The following is a 16,992-nucleotide window of genomic DNA, read 5'->3' on the forward strand; positions in this document are numbered from 1 at the left end:
AACAGACGAGGTAAATGCAGCCTGTGGAAGGCACTGTGCTCCATGCCCATCACAGACGTCAGGCTGACTTCCCACTTGGGCTTTGGGCCAAATGAGAACTGTAATCTTAAGTCAGATTATTTAAAATATATTCTTAAACTGGTTGTGTCTCACTTTTAATCCAGTACTCGGGAGGCAGAGGCAGGCGGATCTCTGTGAGCTCAAGGTCAGCTGGTCTACAGATTGAGTTCCAGGACGTTAGTGCTACATAATGAGACCCTAGTCATTGTGACCACCCCATGTATTCTTTCTTACATAACAGTAGAAAAGGTTGTTTTTTAAGTGCAGATTTTTAGGTTAAATTAACAAACCCTTGAATTTATCTAAAGCTTAAAAATTTAGAGAGTGAGAAATTTCCAACAGTGTGGCCACTGAGTTGTTCAGGCGCTGCCCTGTGTCTCCATGTGTCTGTGTTTTTAATGTTGTTCCTGTACTGTGCCAGTGAATGTGTGTATGTTTGCCCACTAGGCATTGAATTCTGGGCTCTATGCACAGTATGCATATGCTCTGCTAGTGAACTATCAGCCCATTCTATAGCTTTAACTTTTGAAATTGTTCTTAATAAACACCAAACAAATTGAGTCATTCATGTTTTGCTGAATGGTGACTTAATATTTCTTTTTCACAGGCCTGACAGGTTTGAAAAACATTGGAAATACTTGTTATATGAACGCGGCGCTGCAGGCTCTTTCTAACTGGTAAGTAGTGAGACCAATACGGGTTTTCTTTCTTTTCTTCTCCCCACCCTCTCTCTCTCTCTGGCTGTCCTAGAACTTGCTTTGTAGACCATATTGGTCTTGAACTCAGAGATCCGACTGGCTATGCCTCCCAAGTACAGGAACTAAACATATACCCCACTCCACTCAGGTCGTGCATAGGTTTAGCTTAGATAGCTTGTTGCTATGGTAGGTGACTAACTCCCAGAGCAGAGAAGCAAGAACCTGGGTGAAGACATCTGCTGTCCCAGTGGGACTGCTGTGTATGCGTCTAAGTTTATTATTGATTTTTCTCTTGACAATGTTTTACTTTCACCAGGCTGGCCTGGAACTATGTAGCTGAGGATGGCCTTGAAAATCTGACCCTTCTGTTACCTCATTTCAAGTTAGAACAATAAGCACCTATAACATGCCCAGTTTTCTATAAACATGCCTGTAGTTCTCTAAGACTGAGGGTCCTGGCTTAGGCTTCTAGTAGTATATCCTTGGGCAAAGTATTTGTTTTTGGGTTTTGCAGTGCTGGGCCTCAAACTTAGGCCCTTAAGCACACTGCTCTACTGAACAATATAATATCTCTAGCAAGTCTATTTATGTACAGAAAACAAAGAAATTAAATTTATCAACTTATAAGATCATTTTTAGGTGGGAAATTGTATGAAAGTATATTTCTACTGGTAGAATCCCTTGAATAGAACATTTATTACCTCCCCCCCACCCCGCATATAAATAGGGTGATTATTACTTTGTCAGAGCATGACTTGAGTTTGTAAGCAGCTTTGGAAAGAGTTTTGACACTTGGAACCTGGAAGAAAATCTGTGTGGCAGACATAGTAATTGTAGAGTAATTGCATAGGGCCATGTCAGTTGACGTTAAAACTGAGGCCTCTGGTGTGGTAAGAAACCACCGAAGTCCTTTTACAGCAGGGGAGTGAAGCCATCTCATCTGCCTTGCAACCCAGGTTGCTGTGTGGACAGTGGTTGTAGGAAAAAGTGTAATTTGGAAACAGAAGATGCATAATAATCTAAATAAGAAATAATAGTGCCTGCACTATCTTAGAATAGATGAATTGGAGAAAGACAGTTTTTACAATAGATGGTTGCTAGGATATGGTTAGAGTACCGGGAAAGGGAGGATATTTGAAGTTTAATAATAGAATCATTTGATGAAGGAACTATTTGGAAGGGCAGCAAGGTCTTTTCATTGCTGAGTCTTACTGTCTTATTGTCTCTGTCTTTTTCAAATACATACATAATGTTGGTGACAAGAATGTAGATTATTGGAAGATCAGGGTCACTTGAAAGTAAAATTTTGAGCATTAGATTAAAATATCAAGAGAGCAGTCAGTTTGAGCATTTGATAGGAATTCAGTTGATACAGGTGGTTGAAGGCGAACAAGAATGTGGCCATCCCTGGTATATTTGTGGGGATTTAAGAAACCCAAGAAAGAGTGTATTTAGAAGAGAGGTCAGAGAATCAGAGTCCTGGGGAACCTCTGAACAGAAAGAACAGTAAGGAGGGAGACAGGCTGCGTGAGAAGGCAGAGAAGCAGTGCACATACAGTGCCTGAAGTACATACAGTGCCAGAGCAGTGCACATACAGTGCCTGAGCTTTGTCTAGGAGCTCTGTACTTCTGTAAGCAGGGCGAGCGAGGCTGAGGCAGAATGGCCTCAGATGCATAGCAGTCCCTCCTACCCGCCTGCCCTTTCCTTCTCTCTTTACCCTGACTTAATCCTTCTCTGTCTTTTCTATACCTCCTTCTTTGCTTGTTTACTTCAGATAGGTCTCTCTGTGTATCCCAGGCTAGCCTTGAACTCAGGTTGTTCCTCCTGGCCCTGTCTGCTAAGTACTGAAATTACAGGTATGTGCCGCCCTGCACAATTGCAAGACTCTATTAAAAAAAAAATTAGATATTGGGTCAAGGTTCAAGCCTCTGATCTCAGCACTCAGAATCAGGGGAACCCTGATTTGGTGGGTCCAAAAATGATTTGTTAAACTTATTAGTGATAGAAAGGAGTGACTGTCAGATCGTAAAGGGGCAAAGACCTAACGGAGAGGTTGACGTGTGCTGTCAATCATTGTGCAACTGGAAAGCAATGAGAATTCAGCCTTGATCCCACTCTGACATTGCTCTCTTTTTTTAAATTAGCCCACCTTTGACACAGTTCTTTCTTGATTGTGGAGGACTGGCTAGAACAGATAAGAAACCAGCAATTTGTAAAAGTTATCTCAAACTAATGACCGAGTTGTGGCACAAGAGCAGGTATGTACTTAATATAGTTGTGTTTAAAAATACATATTATGAGTATGGAAAGAAAGTAGAACTGTTTAGAGGGTGAAACAAATGTGGAAAGGGTATTTGCGTTAGGTCACTGCACTGCAATGCAGATGCGGGGGCTGAGGCCATTGCCAGTGTCAGCTGGCTGCATGGAGACTGCGGACGCCTGTTCCTGAGATGCAGTGAGCAGAGCCTTCCCAGACTAGGAGAGGAGGCCTACCAGCTGCCTGGGCCCTGTGGCTTAGTGGAGTGGTAATTATTTGCATATTAGGTTAGTTTTGCTTTAAAACTGTTTATGAAGTTACATTTAAAAAAAATATTATGCAGCATGAGAGTAATAAAATTCTTTAAAAAATTAAAACTACAAAAATATCTGTTTAAAACTGTTTCTTTTTCAGGCCAGGATCTGTTGTGCCGGCTAATCTGTTCCAAGGAATTAAAACTGTAAATCCAACTTTTCGAGGTTATTCTCAGCAGGTCAGTTATTCCTATAAACTTTAAATTTTTTGTTTTTTGTTTTTTGTTTTTTTTTTTGGTTTTTCAAGACAGGGTTTCTCTATAGCCCTGGCTGTCCTGGAACTCACTCTGTAGACCAGGCTGGCCTCGAACTCAGAAATCTGCCTGTCCCTGCCTCCCGAGTGCTGGGATTAAAGGTGTGCGCCACCACGCCCGGCTCTTAAAATTTTAAAAACATTATTTTATTTGTATAAGTGTGTTTGCCTGTGTTTACGTCTGTGCCCCATGTGTGCCTGGTGCCTGTTGAGGCCAGAAGAAGGCATCAGATTTCCTGGAACTGGAGTTACCCACGACCGGGAGCCATACCATCTAGGTGCTGGAAACTGACCCTGACCATCTGTACTAACAAGTGCTCTTAACTGCCGAGCTTCCTCTTCAGTCTCCACTGTAGTAATCTTTAAAAAGTAGAAAATGTTATTACACTTTTTATTTCCCAATTTCCCTCTTTGATCATTGCTCCTTTGTGTCTTTGGTGTTTGGGTTTTTGAGACCGGGTCTCTTGTAGCCCTGGCCTCTCTGTGGTTTAGGACAGCCTTAAGTTTCCGACCCTTCTTGTTTTGCCTCTCATGTGCTGGGACCACAGAGGTGTCCCCACCACACCCGGCTGTTTAGTTTTGCGTTTCTGTGGATCCAGTGAGTGAGTGCAGTGTTTGTTGGATGCCAGGCAAGTGTCCTCCCACGCACTGCACCGTCTAATTTCTCTGTGCTTTCTCAGTGACATGGGGCAGCTTCAGTCATTTTAGTTTTCTGTAATACCTTGACAATTTATAGCTGGTCCTCACAACATTTCTCTTTTCTCAAACCATTACTTATTTCCTATTAACTTTTTCCATATAAAGTTCTGGATCTCTAGACATTATAATTTGAGCTGTACGTTGGAGCTCTGAAATTTGCATTTTTAATTCTTTTATTAAGCATTATTTGTGTGTGAGGAGGGGCAGTATACACATGCCACACCACATGTGTAAAGGTCAGAGAATGACTTTGTGAAGTGGGTTCAAGAGATTGAAGATTGAATTCAGGTGGTCAGACTTGCATGGTAATCACTTTTACTGAGCCATCTTTGCAGCTCAGGAATTATATTATCAAATAAGTTCTTGTGGGTCTATCAACAACTTTTCTTTGAGATACAGTTCATGGATGGGAAAAGCTCTAACTTAAATCCAAGTTCCATAATAACTTATTTTTTAGGACATATTTCTAAACTGATTATCACTTGAGGAAAATCCTTATTTTCTGTTCCATCTAGTTTCGTTACAAAGCATGGGGCTGTGTACCTATTTAGTGTGGTACCATACACAGCTGATTCATTCCTGCCTCTTAGGTTCCCTCGGGCATTTGCTGTACACTGGTAATGTGGTTTTGTTGGTGTGCTAGGATGCCCAGGAATTCCTTCGCTGTCTAATGGACCTGCTTCATGAGGAGCTGAAGGAGCAGGTCATGGAAATGGAGGAAGAGCCTCAAACACTAACTTCTGAGGAGACGGTGGAGGAAGAGAAGAGCCAGTCAGATGTGGATTTTCAGTCGTGCGAGTCTTGTAGCAGCAGCGAGAAAGCAGAAAATGAGAGTGGCTCCAAAGGCTTTCCTGAGGACAGCAATGAGACCACCATGCTCATCCAGGACGAGGATGACCTGGAGATGGCCAAAGACTGGCAGAAAGAGAAGGTGTGCAATAAGATCAACAAGGCAAATGCCGATGTAGAACTGGACAAAGACAGGGACACAGTGTGTGAAACAGTTGACCTAAACAGCCAGGAGACCGTCAAAGTGCAGATACACGGCAGAGCCTCAGGTAACGATTAGTAATCGGACTGTGCAATGCTAGAGTGTCGTGTGCAGACTTAACGGTCACTTTTGGAACAACTCATCCACTTATTGTTTGTTTACATACTTATTTGTTTACTTACTTACTAGGCTGGCCTGGAACGTGCTATGTAGACCAGGCTATCAAACACATCTGCCTGCCTCTGCCTCTCGAATGCTGGGATTAAAGGTGTGCGCTACTATATCTGGCTTTGGGGACTTTTCATTAATAGACTTGCAGTTTAATGCTATCCTCTTGAAATGTTAAGTGAAAATCATAAAATTATGAAACTATTAGTAAGATAATTTTGTAGCTCATTTCTTAGGAATTCATTTTTTTCTATTATTTATATATTTATTTAATTTTGGTATGGAAGAGCGCATCAGGATTCCTTTATGGTTACATCATAGTCTATAAAATTAGTCTCTTTGGAATTTTCCATTTTATTTCAAGCAAATTCTGTTGAGATCCTGAGAAAACCACAACTCCCGACTTTCTCTCATGCAGGTTATTCCTGCAGTGGTTTGCACTGTACACATAGCTAATGTGTACCTGAACCTCGTTAAGGTGCATTATATTGGACAGTATTCCTTTTGAGAAGGAAAATACCAAAATGAAAGACATGAGTTGGATTGTTTTATATACCATATTTATCACTTTAGGGGTTAACGTACCTTGATGACTACTCTGAATTCTCTAAAATTAGATGATTAGAAAGTCATCTAATTTACTGTGACTCAGTGGCCAGGAAATGACAGGACTGTTGAAGAGAACACTGGCACTTGAAGTGTCTGAGTGCATCCCAGTTCTGCCCTGAACAGTACTTCCTTGCCTTAGGAAGACTGGAGGCTGCCTTGCAGACTGCCTCATGGCTGCCCAGGACACAAAGCCAGGGGTGCTCAGGCTCTGTCCACTCTGGATAGAAGATCTTGAGCCAGCGCCTGCCTGACCGTCAGTTCTGATGGTAGACTTCCTTGTCAGAGGCCGAGGGAAGCTTGACGCAGGGACAAACTGGGCCTTGATCACTTGCTTGTGGGGTTTGTTCTTAACATACGGTACTAGATAGTGAAGTGAAATTAATCTGCTTTAAAGCTTGGGTAAAAACTATGACTAAGACCATGTAGTTGACAAGATCTAAACCCCTTGCTGTCCCCTCCAGGAAGGGTTAGCCAGCCTCCGGAGCCTTAGTGTCCCTCCAGGAAGGGTTAGCCAGCCTCCGGAGCCTTAGTGTCCCTCCAGGAAGGGTTAGCCAGCCTCCGGAGCCTTAGCGTCCCTCCAGGAAGGGTTAGCCAGCCTCCGGAGCCTTAGCGTCCCTCCAGGAAGGGTTAGCCAGCCTCCGGAGCCTTAGCTGCTCCTTTGGAAAGTTAGTGAAGCTCTCAGCGCCAAGTCTTTGCTGGTCATTAGTCATGCTTGAGAGTTTTTTCCTGTTTGTTTGAATTAAGTTGGTATTTATTATTTGTGTGTGAGTGTTGTGGCTTCATGCATGTATATGCATTGCATTTGTATCTGGAATCTCTATGTTAATTAACATTAATGAGTATGGGGACTATAACTACTTAGTAGTTTCATTTATAATTTTAATTGAAGGTAACAGTAAACATTTAAATTTTACAGAATCTATCACTGATGTCCATCTGAATGACCTAGCTACGTCACAGATCCTTCCTTCAAATGAAAGTGTTAGTCCACGGTTATCAGCAAGCCCTCCTAAGCTAGGCAGTCTGTGGCCAGGACTGTCGCCTCCACACAAGAAAGGTAAACGGTCCCGTAACTCGGGTCCTCAGCTCCTAAGGGTGGAACTGGTTTGAGCTGCTGATGTTGATGCTGATAGAGAGGTAGGGGATGTGTGTTCTCGTACAGTTGACAGAACTATACAACCATGATTAGGTTTTTTTTTTTTTTTTTGTCTGTGGTTCTGTATTTAAGGTTTAGGTTTTTTTAATAGTTTAAAATACTATTTTTGCATATGAGTATCTGGCCTGCATGTATGTATGTATGTGCATCACGTGTTCCTGGGGCACACAGAGGTTAAAAGAGGACATGAGATCACCTGGAACTGAAACATGATTATGAATCATTATCTAGCTACCGGGAACAAAACCTGCATATATACCTAACTGCTGAGCCTTCCCAGCCTTCTGAATTCATCCTTTGAAAGTTGTGTGCCCTTTAGCCCACTCTGTCCTACAGTTCCATCATTAGACTGTCACTACCCTTCAGGCCTGCCACACTGATACTCTGTTCCTAATGTGCCCTAAGGCCTGCTACTCCTGATGGTTTCCCTGTCCCCAGGGTGCCATGTAAATGATGCCACACAGTACACACGCTAAGAAGCAGACCTTTTTCGTGTTGCATAATGGAGTTAAGAATTGGCTGCATTGTTGTATGTCCGCTTACTTTGTTTCTTTTCCTTACCAAGTTGTATTTCATTTGTGTCACCAAACCACTGTTTATTCATTCATCAAAGGATTTTTTAAATTGTTTCCAGTTTTTGGCAGTTATAAATAATACTGCTACAAACATATATGTACAGTTTTTATATGATGTTACGTTTTTCTTTGATCAGAGGTCAGGTCTTAGAATTGTATTTCCTGGGTTTTTAAGATAATTTATTTATCTTTAATCTCATGTGCATTATTGCTTTGCCTAAATGTCCGTCTGTCTGTCTGTCTGTCTGTTCGGGGCTGGAACTGAAAGAGTTACAGACAGTTGTGAACAGCCATGTGGATGCTGGGAATTGAACCTAGGTCCTCTGGAAGAGCAGCCAGTGCTCTTAACCATTGTGGCATCTCTCCAGCCCCTATTTCTTAGGTTTTATGTTCATTTCATGCTCAACACTGTACAAAACTGCCTGTCTTCCAGAATGTCTGTATCATTCTGCATTACCACCAGCTTTGTATCAAAATGTTAGCATTATAAAATATTAAACTGTAAAACGTCGAGAGGACCCCATGTGGTAGTGCATGCCTTTAATCCCAGTACTCACAGGAAGGTTGATCTGTGTGGAGCTCAGTCCAAGGACAGTATGGTCTAAATAGGGGATTAAGGGCCAATTAGAATTGCATAATGAGAACCTGTCTCAAACCTGAACAAGGAAACAGCTGGAGGCCTTAAAGGTTTTCTTACAGTAGATAATACTTGCTGTATACAGACATGAAACATGGGCAGAGAGGTGGGTCAGAGGATAGCAGTGCTTGCTGGATAAGCTGGACAGCGCAGGTTTGATCCCAAGAATCCACAACCAAAATAAAAGGAAAGAACTAACTAACTTCACCATGTTGTCCTCTGACCTCTGTACTTCATATACATTCACTCCCATACACAAAACCAAGACATCATCTGTAAAAGAAGCAGTGAGTCTTGGCAAAGGGCTTTATTAAGATTTAAGGAAAGATTAGATTGTATCTGTAGGTGGACAAACCAGAGGCGTGTATACAGCACACCTCACTCACAGCAAGTGCAGTTGGAATGTTGTTCCAAAGGACAGTGTGCAGCAGGACCCTGCTCTGCCCTTAGGCTTTACCTTCCTCTCCCAGCTCCATCCTCTTCCTTTGTCTTGTGGGTCATAAATATCCCAGTGATGGGGCCAACTCCTCCTTTTGCACATAGAACAAATGACGAGAGCATTGTGCTGTTTCTGTTGTTATTAATTAATTTCAGATTGTTTTTATATTCCCCTATGCACATTTTATGTGACCAAAAATCACAAGTAATCTAAAGCCAGCTGAAGCCTTACTTGGTTTTTGATTGGCTTCTCTGTTTAATGATTTTTTTTCTTGGTTTTGGTTTTCTGAGACAAGTTTCTCTGTATACCCTTGGCTGTCCTGGAACTCACTAGGCAGACCTTGAACTCAGAACTCCACCTTTGTCTGCCTTGAAAGTGCTAGGATTCAGGCATTCACCACCACCCGGCACCAATCTTTTTCTTTAAGATTTTTTTTTTTTACTTTTATTCACGTATAAGCGTGTTTCTGTGTGCATGTGCTGCGTGTGTTTGGGTGTCTATGAAGCCAGGAGAAGATGTAGGATCCCTTGGTGAGATGCCTTGTGTAGACGTTAGGGACCAAAACCCGGTTCTCTGAAGAACAGCAAATGAGCCATCTTTAGAGCCCTAAAGTGATAATCTTGAGTGGTATTTGAATTCCTTTATGGTACAGTAATTATTTTTTATGTTTATTGACTTATGCGTGTGGGTGTGGGTGCACATGCCACAGCATACTTGTAGAGGTCAGGAGAGAACTTGTTGGCTTTCTTCCTCCATTCTGTGGGTCTTGGGAATCAAACACAAGTCTGAGGTTGGACAGGAAGTGCTTCTGTCTGCTGAACATACTGTAGGCTGAGTATAGCATGGCTCAGTGGGTAAGAGAGTGTACAGAGTTCAGTGCTTGGCGTTTATATCAGGTAACTTTAAACTGCTCCTAACTCTAGCTTCAGGGAATCCAATACCCTCTTCTGCTTTCCATGGGCACACAGATGTACATGCAACAGACACATACTTAGACACTGTAATAGATAAGTACAGTTAAAAAGGAAATATTCTAGGGAAAGCCAGCATGGAAGTGTTCTTCTAGCCCAGTATCATACGAGATGGAAGGAAGAGGACCAGGAATTCAGTCAGTCTCAGAGCCATCCTGAACTACATGAGCCTCAGACAACAAAATCCCAAAACAATTAAAAAAGGAACTAACTTGATTCTTTGGAATGTTCTGTCTCTCAATCCTAGCTCAGTCTACATCTGCAAAGAGGAAAAAGCAGCATAAGAAATACAGAAGTGTCATCTCCGACATATTCGATGGAACAGTCATTAGCTCGGTACAGTGTCTGACGTGCGATAGGGTGAGTATGGGGTGCCACAGCACAGGACGCTTCTGTCAGATGTTATTTTTAAAAACCTGGAGATAGGAAGAATTAAATAGCTTATTGCTATTGTGGACCACGCATGCATTTCTTGTGTGTCAGTTATACATCAAGTTTCCATGTAGAGTAAAAGTGCCACCCACATCCTTTGTGAAGGACCATGGGCTCTTTGTCTGTTTTGGTTACATGTAAAGATGAGAAGTTGCTTGGCAACAAGAAATTGTTAACAGTGCTTATTCTCCCAAGGCTGATGAAATTAGGTATGCCCAGAAACTCTTGTGATCACAAGCAAAAGGCAGATAGTGTTTTCTTCTATTTGCCTCTGCAGGTAGCTTGTAAATGATAGATGCTCCAATAATAATGCCAAATTCATAAATAAGGTCTTATCTCAAAACATAAATTATCATGAGGATTTGACTAACACCCAATCCTTCAGGATTTCTTAATTTTTTTTGAGAACTAATGTCTCAGAAATGAGAGAGATCAACTTTCAATTATTGTATTATAATGTTAAGTCAAATGTTAAGGACAGTTAAGGACTGCATGTGTCTGTCATGTAGGATTCTGTTAGTGAGGGTATTGTCATCATCTTAGTGTGGCGTTTACTCCATGGTTGCTGAAACAGAGTATTTCCCATGATGCATCCCTGTTGTGAAGTGCTGGTTGATGTCAGATTTGGTTTTCTCTTCACCCCTCTTAAACAGCCTGCACTTTCATGTACTTTACTTTGGAGGCTAAGGGGAGAGAATGCCTTGAGAACAGCTTGGATGATATAGCATATAATAAGGTCCAGTCCCTGCCAGCACCCCCCAAAAAGAGTGTGAATGTCAGTCTCTGGGGCCAGGAGCTGGATCCGTTGTGCTGCTTACCACTGTAACATCTCTGAGCTGCAGGAGTACTAATGGTTTGTAGGAAGATTATATTTGAAATAGTACCTGGTACAAAGTGAACGAGGCTCATTTCTATTTGTAGTATTCTAAAACCTGTTCGTTGTTTATATTTGCTTATTATAATAATTTGCTTTCATCTTTGGAAGAAATCTAACCCTGTAAATAACTGTACTGGATTCTTTCCATCCTGTTAAAACCAAACACCTGCAGGTGTCTATAACCCTCGAGACCTTTCAGGATCTGTCCTTGCCGATTCCTGGCAAGGAGGACCTGGCTAAGCTGCACTCCTCCAGTCACCCAACTATAGTCAAAGCAGGGTCATGTGGTGAAGCGTACGCCCCGCAGGGGTGGATAGCTTTCTTCATGGAGTATGTGAAGAGGTGCGTGTTTACTTTCTCTGCTTGGTTTCATTGATGTTGATGCTGCTGCTTCTGCTGTACTAGCAGAACACTGCCTTTTTCTTCTGTCAATGATGTTTCAGGTTTGTTGTCTCATGTGTCCCTAGCTGGTTTTGGGGTCCAGTAGTTACCTTGCAAGATTGTCTTGCTGCCTTCTTCGCCAGAGATGAACTTAAAGGTAAGGAGCTTTGCTGGCTTTTGTAGGTGGGTCTGGCGCTCCATGTTTGGTCAGTGAGACAGTGCTGTGTGATACGTCACGGTGGAGGCATCTTCAGTGGCAGCTGAAATAGCATTAGGAAAGTCCTGCCCTGAAGGGATTTATACAGATTTCTGTAATACAAAATGACACACCGTGAAGTTCTGTGATTCTGAGGACGTAGAACTCAAGGAAGATAAGGAATGTAAAATGTGTCCTGAATTGTCTTTACATCTGCACCATCATTAAAGGTCCTGTGCAGATGTTCTTGGCTACTTTGTGGGTTCTTTTTTATTCTACCATTTTTTATCCTTTCAAGCCCCTAACACTAGAGAAGAGAGACAAGAGTAGAGAGGAAAGAGACCCCTGAATAAGGTCAGGGCCACAAAGGGGCCATGTTGTTGTTAGACTACTTCCTGCTATTTAGGGGTGTTACTTGGGACAGCTGTGATCTTTGGAGTCAGGACATCTAATTTCTTTTTTCTTGTTTCTTTTTTGTGCATGGCCAACAGTAATGAACAACCAAACAACAACCTACCAATGTAACTCCCACCTCTAGGGGCCTAGCATTAAATACCCTCTGAAAAGTCTCCAGAATTCCAAACGTTACCCACTTGCAGAAACATCTGCAGCTGGCAAAATCATGCCCCCTCCAGAGCATGAGGCAAATTATAGTCAACTGCTATGGACAATCTGAAACAGCCCCATGCCCCACACCTGGGATTAACATGAAAACATATTTTTGTTTTTGTTTTTGTTTTTTGTTTTTTTTTTTTTTGTTTTTGTTTTTGGAGACAGGGTTTCTCTGTATAGTCCTGGCTGTCCTGGAACTCACTCTGTAGACCAGGCTGGCCTGGAACTCAGAAAGCTGCCTGCCTCTGCCTCCCGAGTGCTGGGATTAAAGGCGTGCGCCACCACACCCGGCTGAAAACATATTTTTATAATATCTATTTTTTTAAAAGGAAATCACAGTTCCAAAATTGACACTAGAGTCATCCACTTTTCTCATGTGCCCACACCATGCTTGGCATGTGGCAGGTATAGTAAATTCTGTTCAGGGAATAAATGGAGAGACTTGTTTTTAAATCAGTCCATCAAACTGAAAAGGAGAGGGAGGGTGTGACTGTGGGGAAGTAATGTCACTGTAACGGGCTGGTCACTGTCCTGTACTGTGACGTTGGGAACTGCAGACCAGTTTGCTGGGATTAGCTGAATGACTAGGCCTGTTCTGTTCGCAGGTGACAACATGTACAGTTGTGAAAAATGCAAAAAGTGAGTAGCTGCCATCACTTTCACTTTCCTAGTTTAGATTTTTCTCGGTTATCTGAGCTGAGCATGTGGAGGTAGTTTTACTTGATGCTTTAGAAAAGTCAGGTTGATTATTTTGTAAACCATGTTTAAATTAAGTGTTTAATAGCCTGATGTAATATATTAATAAATGTGAGGATTTTAAAGAATGAAGTATCTGAGTCTGCATTAACTCTACATGAAACAAAGTGACGTTTTGTCGGATTACTATGGTAACAGTAGCACCAGGGAAGTGAAAGGTGAAGATGTGTGGACCTTTCAGAGAGGCTGCCCTATGCTCACAGTATCTGCTGTTATGGGTGCAGAACAGAACAGTTAAGCCTCGTTTTCTTTATATCCACTTCCAGCTCTCCTTTCTGTCTTGTAATAATTTTGACTTTTAAAAACCTCTTTTGGGTGTGGTGGAGCACGCCTTTTAATCCCAGCCCAGAAAACTGCCAACTTCATATAGATACTGGGTTCCAGGCCAGCTAGAAGTCAGCAGCTACAGCAAAAAACAAAACAAAACAAAAACGCTTCTTGGTGATATCAGAAAAATGGAATAGGCTGGATAAAGCAAATATTTTTGATGTAGAGGGAATTGAAATTTTTTTTGGAATACCTGTATTACAAGATTTAATTTTTATTTGACGTGTATGAGTATGCCTACATGTGTGTATGTACAGCATGTGGCCAGTGCCCATGGAGGTTAGGAGAGGGCACCACATCCCCTGAAGCTGGAATTATAGATGGTTGTGAGCCATCTCCGTCTGGATGCTGGGAAGTAAACCCAGGTCCTGTGTCTGCAAGAGCAGTGAGTGTTCCTAATGGCCGAGCATTCTCTCCAGTCCAGACAGCTGGCCTTCATACAGACTTTCAGCTACTGCCAGGAACAACGGCGAAACCTTAACTTCTGCGGTTGGTCCTTCTTATGACAGAATGGAGGCGGTAAATGTAAACATAAATAATTACATACACACACACACACACACACACACACACACACACCCCTCTTACTCACATGGAAAGATTTGTTTTCTCAGTCTGTCTGGAAGTCCTGGATGACAGTTAAAAAGAGACTGAGCTGAAGAGGCGCCAGACATTTCAGGCAGAGGAAAACAGACAGAAAGCAGACAGCGGGTGCTCACCCCAGATGCCAAGTACACATCTGTCAAGTGCACGTTGATATTGATGATTTAATGGCTTCTTTTGAACAAAGTGTTTTATGTGCATTGGTGTTTGCCTGCATGTCTGTCTGTGTGAGGGTATCAGTTCCCTGGATCTGGAGTAACAGACAGTTGTGAGCTGCCATGTGCATGCTGGGAATTGAACCAGGGTCTTCTGGAAGATCAGTCAGTACTCTTAACCTCTGAGCCATCTCTTCAGTCCCAATATTGATTACTTGAAATAATCACTCTTTGGCCCCCCACATTTTCCTAATATTAAGAGTGAAGGTTTTCAGGCTGGGTGTGATGCTTATATACTATGTCATGGCCCAGGCGTGGCCCACACCTTTAATCCTGGCTCTTAGCAACAGGAGGCAAGTGTCTCGCTGCCAGTTCGAGGCCAGCCTGGTCTACACAGTGAGTTCCAGGAAGGCCAGGGCTATGTAGAGTGACCCTGTCTCAGAAACAGAAACAAAATTATAAACAAACAAACAAGCATGCAAATAAAATAATGGTTTTAAACCCACGTGTAGTGGTAAGTGGTATATGCTGATATTATCAGTACTGAGGTGGGAGGACTATACATTTGAGCCTAGCCTGGGTTTTATAACAAGACGTTATTGTCTTCAAGGCAAAATAAAAAGAATAATAAGAATATATGAACTTGAGTTACAGATCTTGAAGAAGATTTGGATTCTACACTATGAGTTTTACTTAATATCTGCATATTATAAACATATTGTAGACATATTGTAGACAGTGGCACCTTACCTCATGCTGATTTTTTGTTTGTTTGTTTTTGGTTTTTCGAGACAGGGTTTCTCTGTGTAGCCCTGGCTGTTCTGAAACTCACTTTGTAGACCAGGCTAGACTCAAACTCCTAGAGATCCACCTGCCCCTGCCTCTTCTCTCCTGAGTGTGGGGATCAAAGGCGTGCGCCACCACTGCTCACTGATGCTCATTTTTAAAAAGCAGGACCTCCGTAGCTCAGGCTGGCCTTGAGCTTGGAATGGAGCTGAGGGTGACCTTGGTCTTCACAGTTTCCTGCTTTCACCTGCTGAGTACTGAGTATAGGTGTGTGCTGCCATGCTTGATCTGCGCAGTGCTGGGTGGGAGCTAAGGCACCACATAGCTAGTCCCTAATTCTTTTTTAATCAAAGTATTGTGTAGTGACTTAACTTTTAATTAGTGATATGTTGGTATACGTTAATTTTTTATACTAAGAGCTATTTTATTGTTTGATTATTTAGTGTATAAATATATAATATAACTCAGGAATATTGTTATTCTGATTCTTTCTTGACATTTTCTGAAAGATATTTTTGTGATCCATTTAAATATAATAAGTGTTTTGTAGATTTTTTTAGCTTTTCTTTTTTATCCTTAGGTTGAGGAATGGAGTAAAGTTTTGTAAAGTACAGAAGTTTCCTGAGGTATGACTTCATTGTTACTCGTTTATAAGCTGTTTAGGACTCACTGTGGGAGGTTGGGTTGAATATATAACACCATCTAACAGTGTGCTGAGCATTTCACCAGACAGCGCAGGGCTCTGCAAGTCTGAAGTTTACAGCTAGACAGCCGGTGGCATTGAGCTTTGGAAGAGCCATGCTCACTCTGCCACATGACAGATGTGTCTGGAATCAGGTCAGAATTCAGGGGGATATTTATGATTTAACTAATTCATAAACTCTAATTGAGAATATAAAATGGGCCAGGCATGGTGGCTATGCAAATTTCTGTGCATTCCAGGCCAGCCAGGTCTATATAGTAAGACTTAGTCTCTTTAAAATGGGGGGGGGGGAAAGCCCCCAGTCCCCCCAATTGAAATAACTATTTTAAAATAAACATTTAAATGAATGTAATTTTATATGAGAATGCCACATTTTCTTGTTTTTACAATAAAACTTGAGTGTACTTTGTTTCAACCACTACAATCTCTTCTAGTGAGTAATTTGGATGTTGAATTGTACTTCTTTTAGATTTTGTGTATCCACCTTAAAAGATTTCGACATGAACTGATGTTTTCCACCAAAATTAGCACCCATGTTTCCTTCCCCCTGGAAGGCCTCGATCTTCAGCCATTTCTTGCAAAGGACAGCCCAGCTCAGATTGTGACATATGATCTCCTGTCAGTCATCTGTCACCATGGGACTGCAAGTAGTGAGTACAATGGCTTGATATTTGTTTGTGATTAAAAAACATGTATCCAAGTTGATTGCTTAAATAAGCCCCACTTGACCAAAGGGAGAAAAATTTAAAAACAGGTTTCAGTGCTTATTATTAGAAAAACAGCAGACAACACAAAGTAATAACACACAGTTAGGAGAATACCTGTGTGTGGGGGCACGCACCTATTGTTCCGGTACTCAGGGGCCTGAGGCAGGAGGATTAGGAATTCCAGACCCCAAAAATGCCAGCTAGTTGAAACAGGTACCTGTAATACAGATTAGCAATCTAACTTAATCTTATTGGCAAACCTGAATGCCTGCCAAGTTCAAGGAGCCTGGGTAGCAGAGACTGTGAAATAAAAACGAGACTGTGAGATAAAAATCTCCCCGAGTTTAAGATATTTTATAACGTTGCATGAATTATTTGTGTGTGTGTATGGAATTACAATCTTCTAACCCATAAATTGTACAATTATTAAGTGTTAGAGGAAGCATTTCAGATGTTAAATTTTAAGACAGTAAATATTTTTCCGTAGACTATTTGGAATAATTGAAATTAAAGTTAGAAGGACAAATGGTAAAAACCATAACATGGCGAGTTTTGTTTTGTACAAGGCTTTTCAGAGCTGCATGACCTCAGGTGTGTGCGGCGGAACACTCTTGGGAAGCTGAGGTGGG

The 16,992-nt window shown here is 41.8% G+C and overlaps 1 protein-coding gene across 6 annotated transcripts in view; it reads left to right on the plus strand.

Moving 5' to 3' along the window:
- The window catches only part of Usp33 (ubiquitin specific peptidase 33), a 47,434-nt gene that overhangs the window by 17,127 nt on the left and 13,315 nt on the right, over positions 1–16,992 (plus strand). For 3 of the 6 annotated variants that reach the window (XM_030252444.1, NM_001252486.1, NM_001076676.2), the window contains exons 7-17: positions 668–737; positions 2,904–3,017; positions 3,431–3,509; positions 4,926–5,340; positions 6,967–7,107; positions 10,076–10,188; positions 11,310–11,479; positions 11,605–11,675; positions 12,932–12,965; positions 15,534–15,579; positions 16,126–16,306. In XM_030252444.1, coding sequence (XP_030108304.1) covers positions 668–737; positions 2,904–3,017; positions 3,431–3,509; positions 4,926–5,340; positions 6,967–7,107; positions 10,076–10,188; positions 11,310–11,479; positions 11,605–11,675; positions 12,932–12,965; positions 15,534–15,579; positions 16,126–16,306 — 1,434 coding nt within the window. Of the gene's footprint in view, positions 1–667; positions 738–2,903; positions 3,018–3,430; positions 3,510–4,925; positions 5,341–6,966; positions 7,108–10,075; positions 10,189–11,309; positions 11,480–11,580; positions 11,676–12,931; positions 12,966–15,533; positions 15,580–16,125; positions 16,307–16,992 lie in introns of all 6 variants that reach the window. The other 3 variants (NM_133247.3, NM_001355666.1, XM_030252443.1) reach the window with 1 other exon arrangement.

This window comes from Mus musculus, chromosome 3 (genome assembly GCF_000001635.26).
Source record: "Mus musculus strain C57BL/6J chromosome 3, GRCm38.p6 C57BL/6J".
In the NCBI taxonomy this organism is placed as follows: Eukaryota; Metazoa; Chordata; class Mammalia; order Rodentia; family Muridae; genus Mus; species Mus musculus.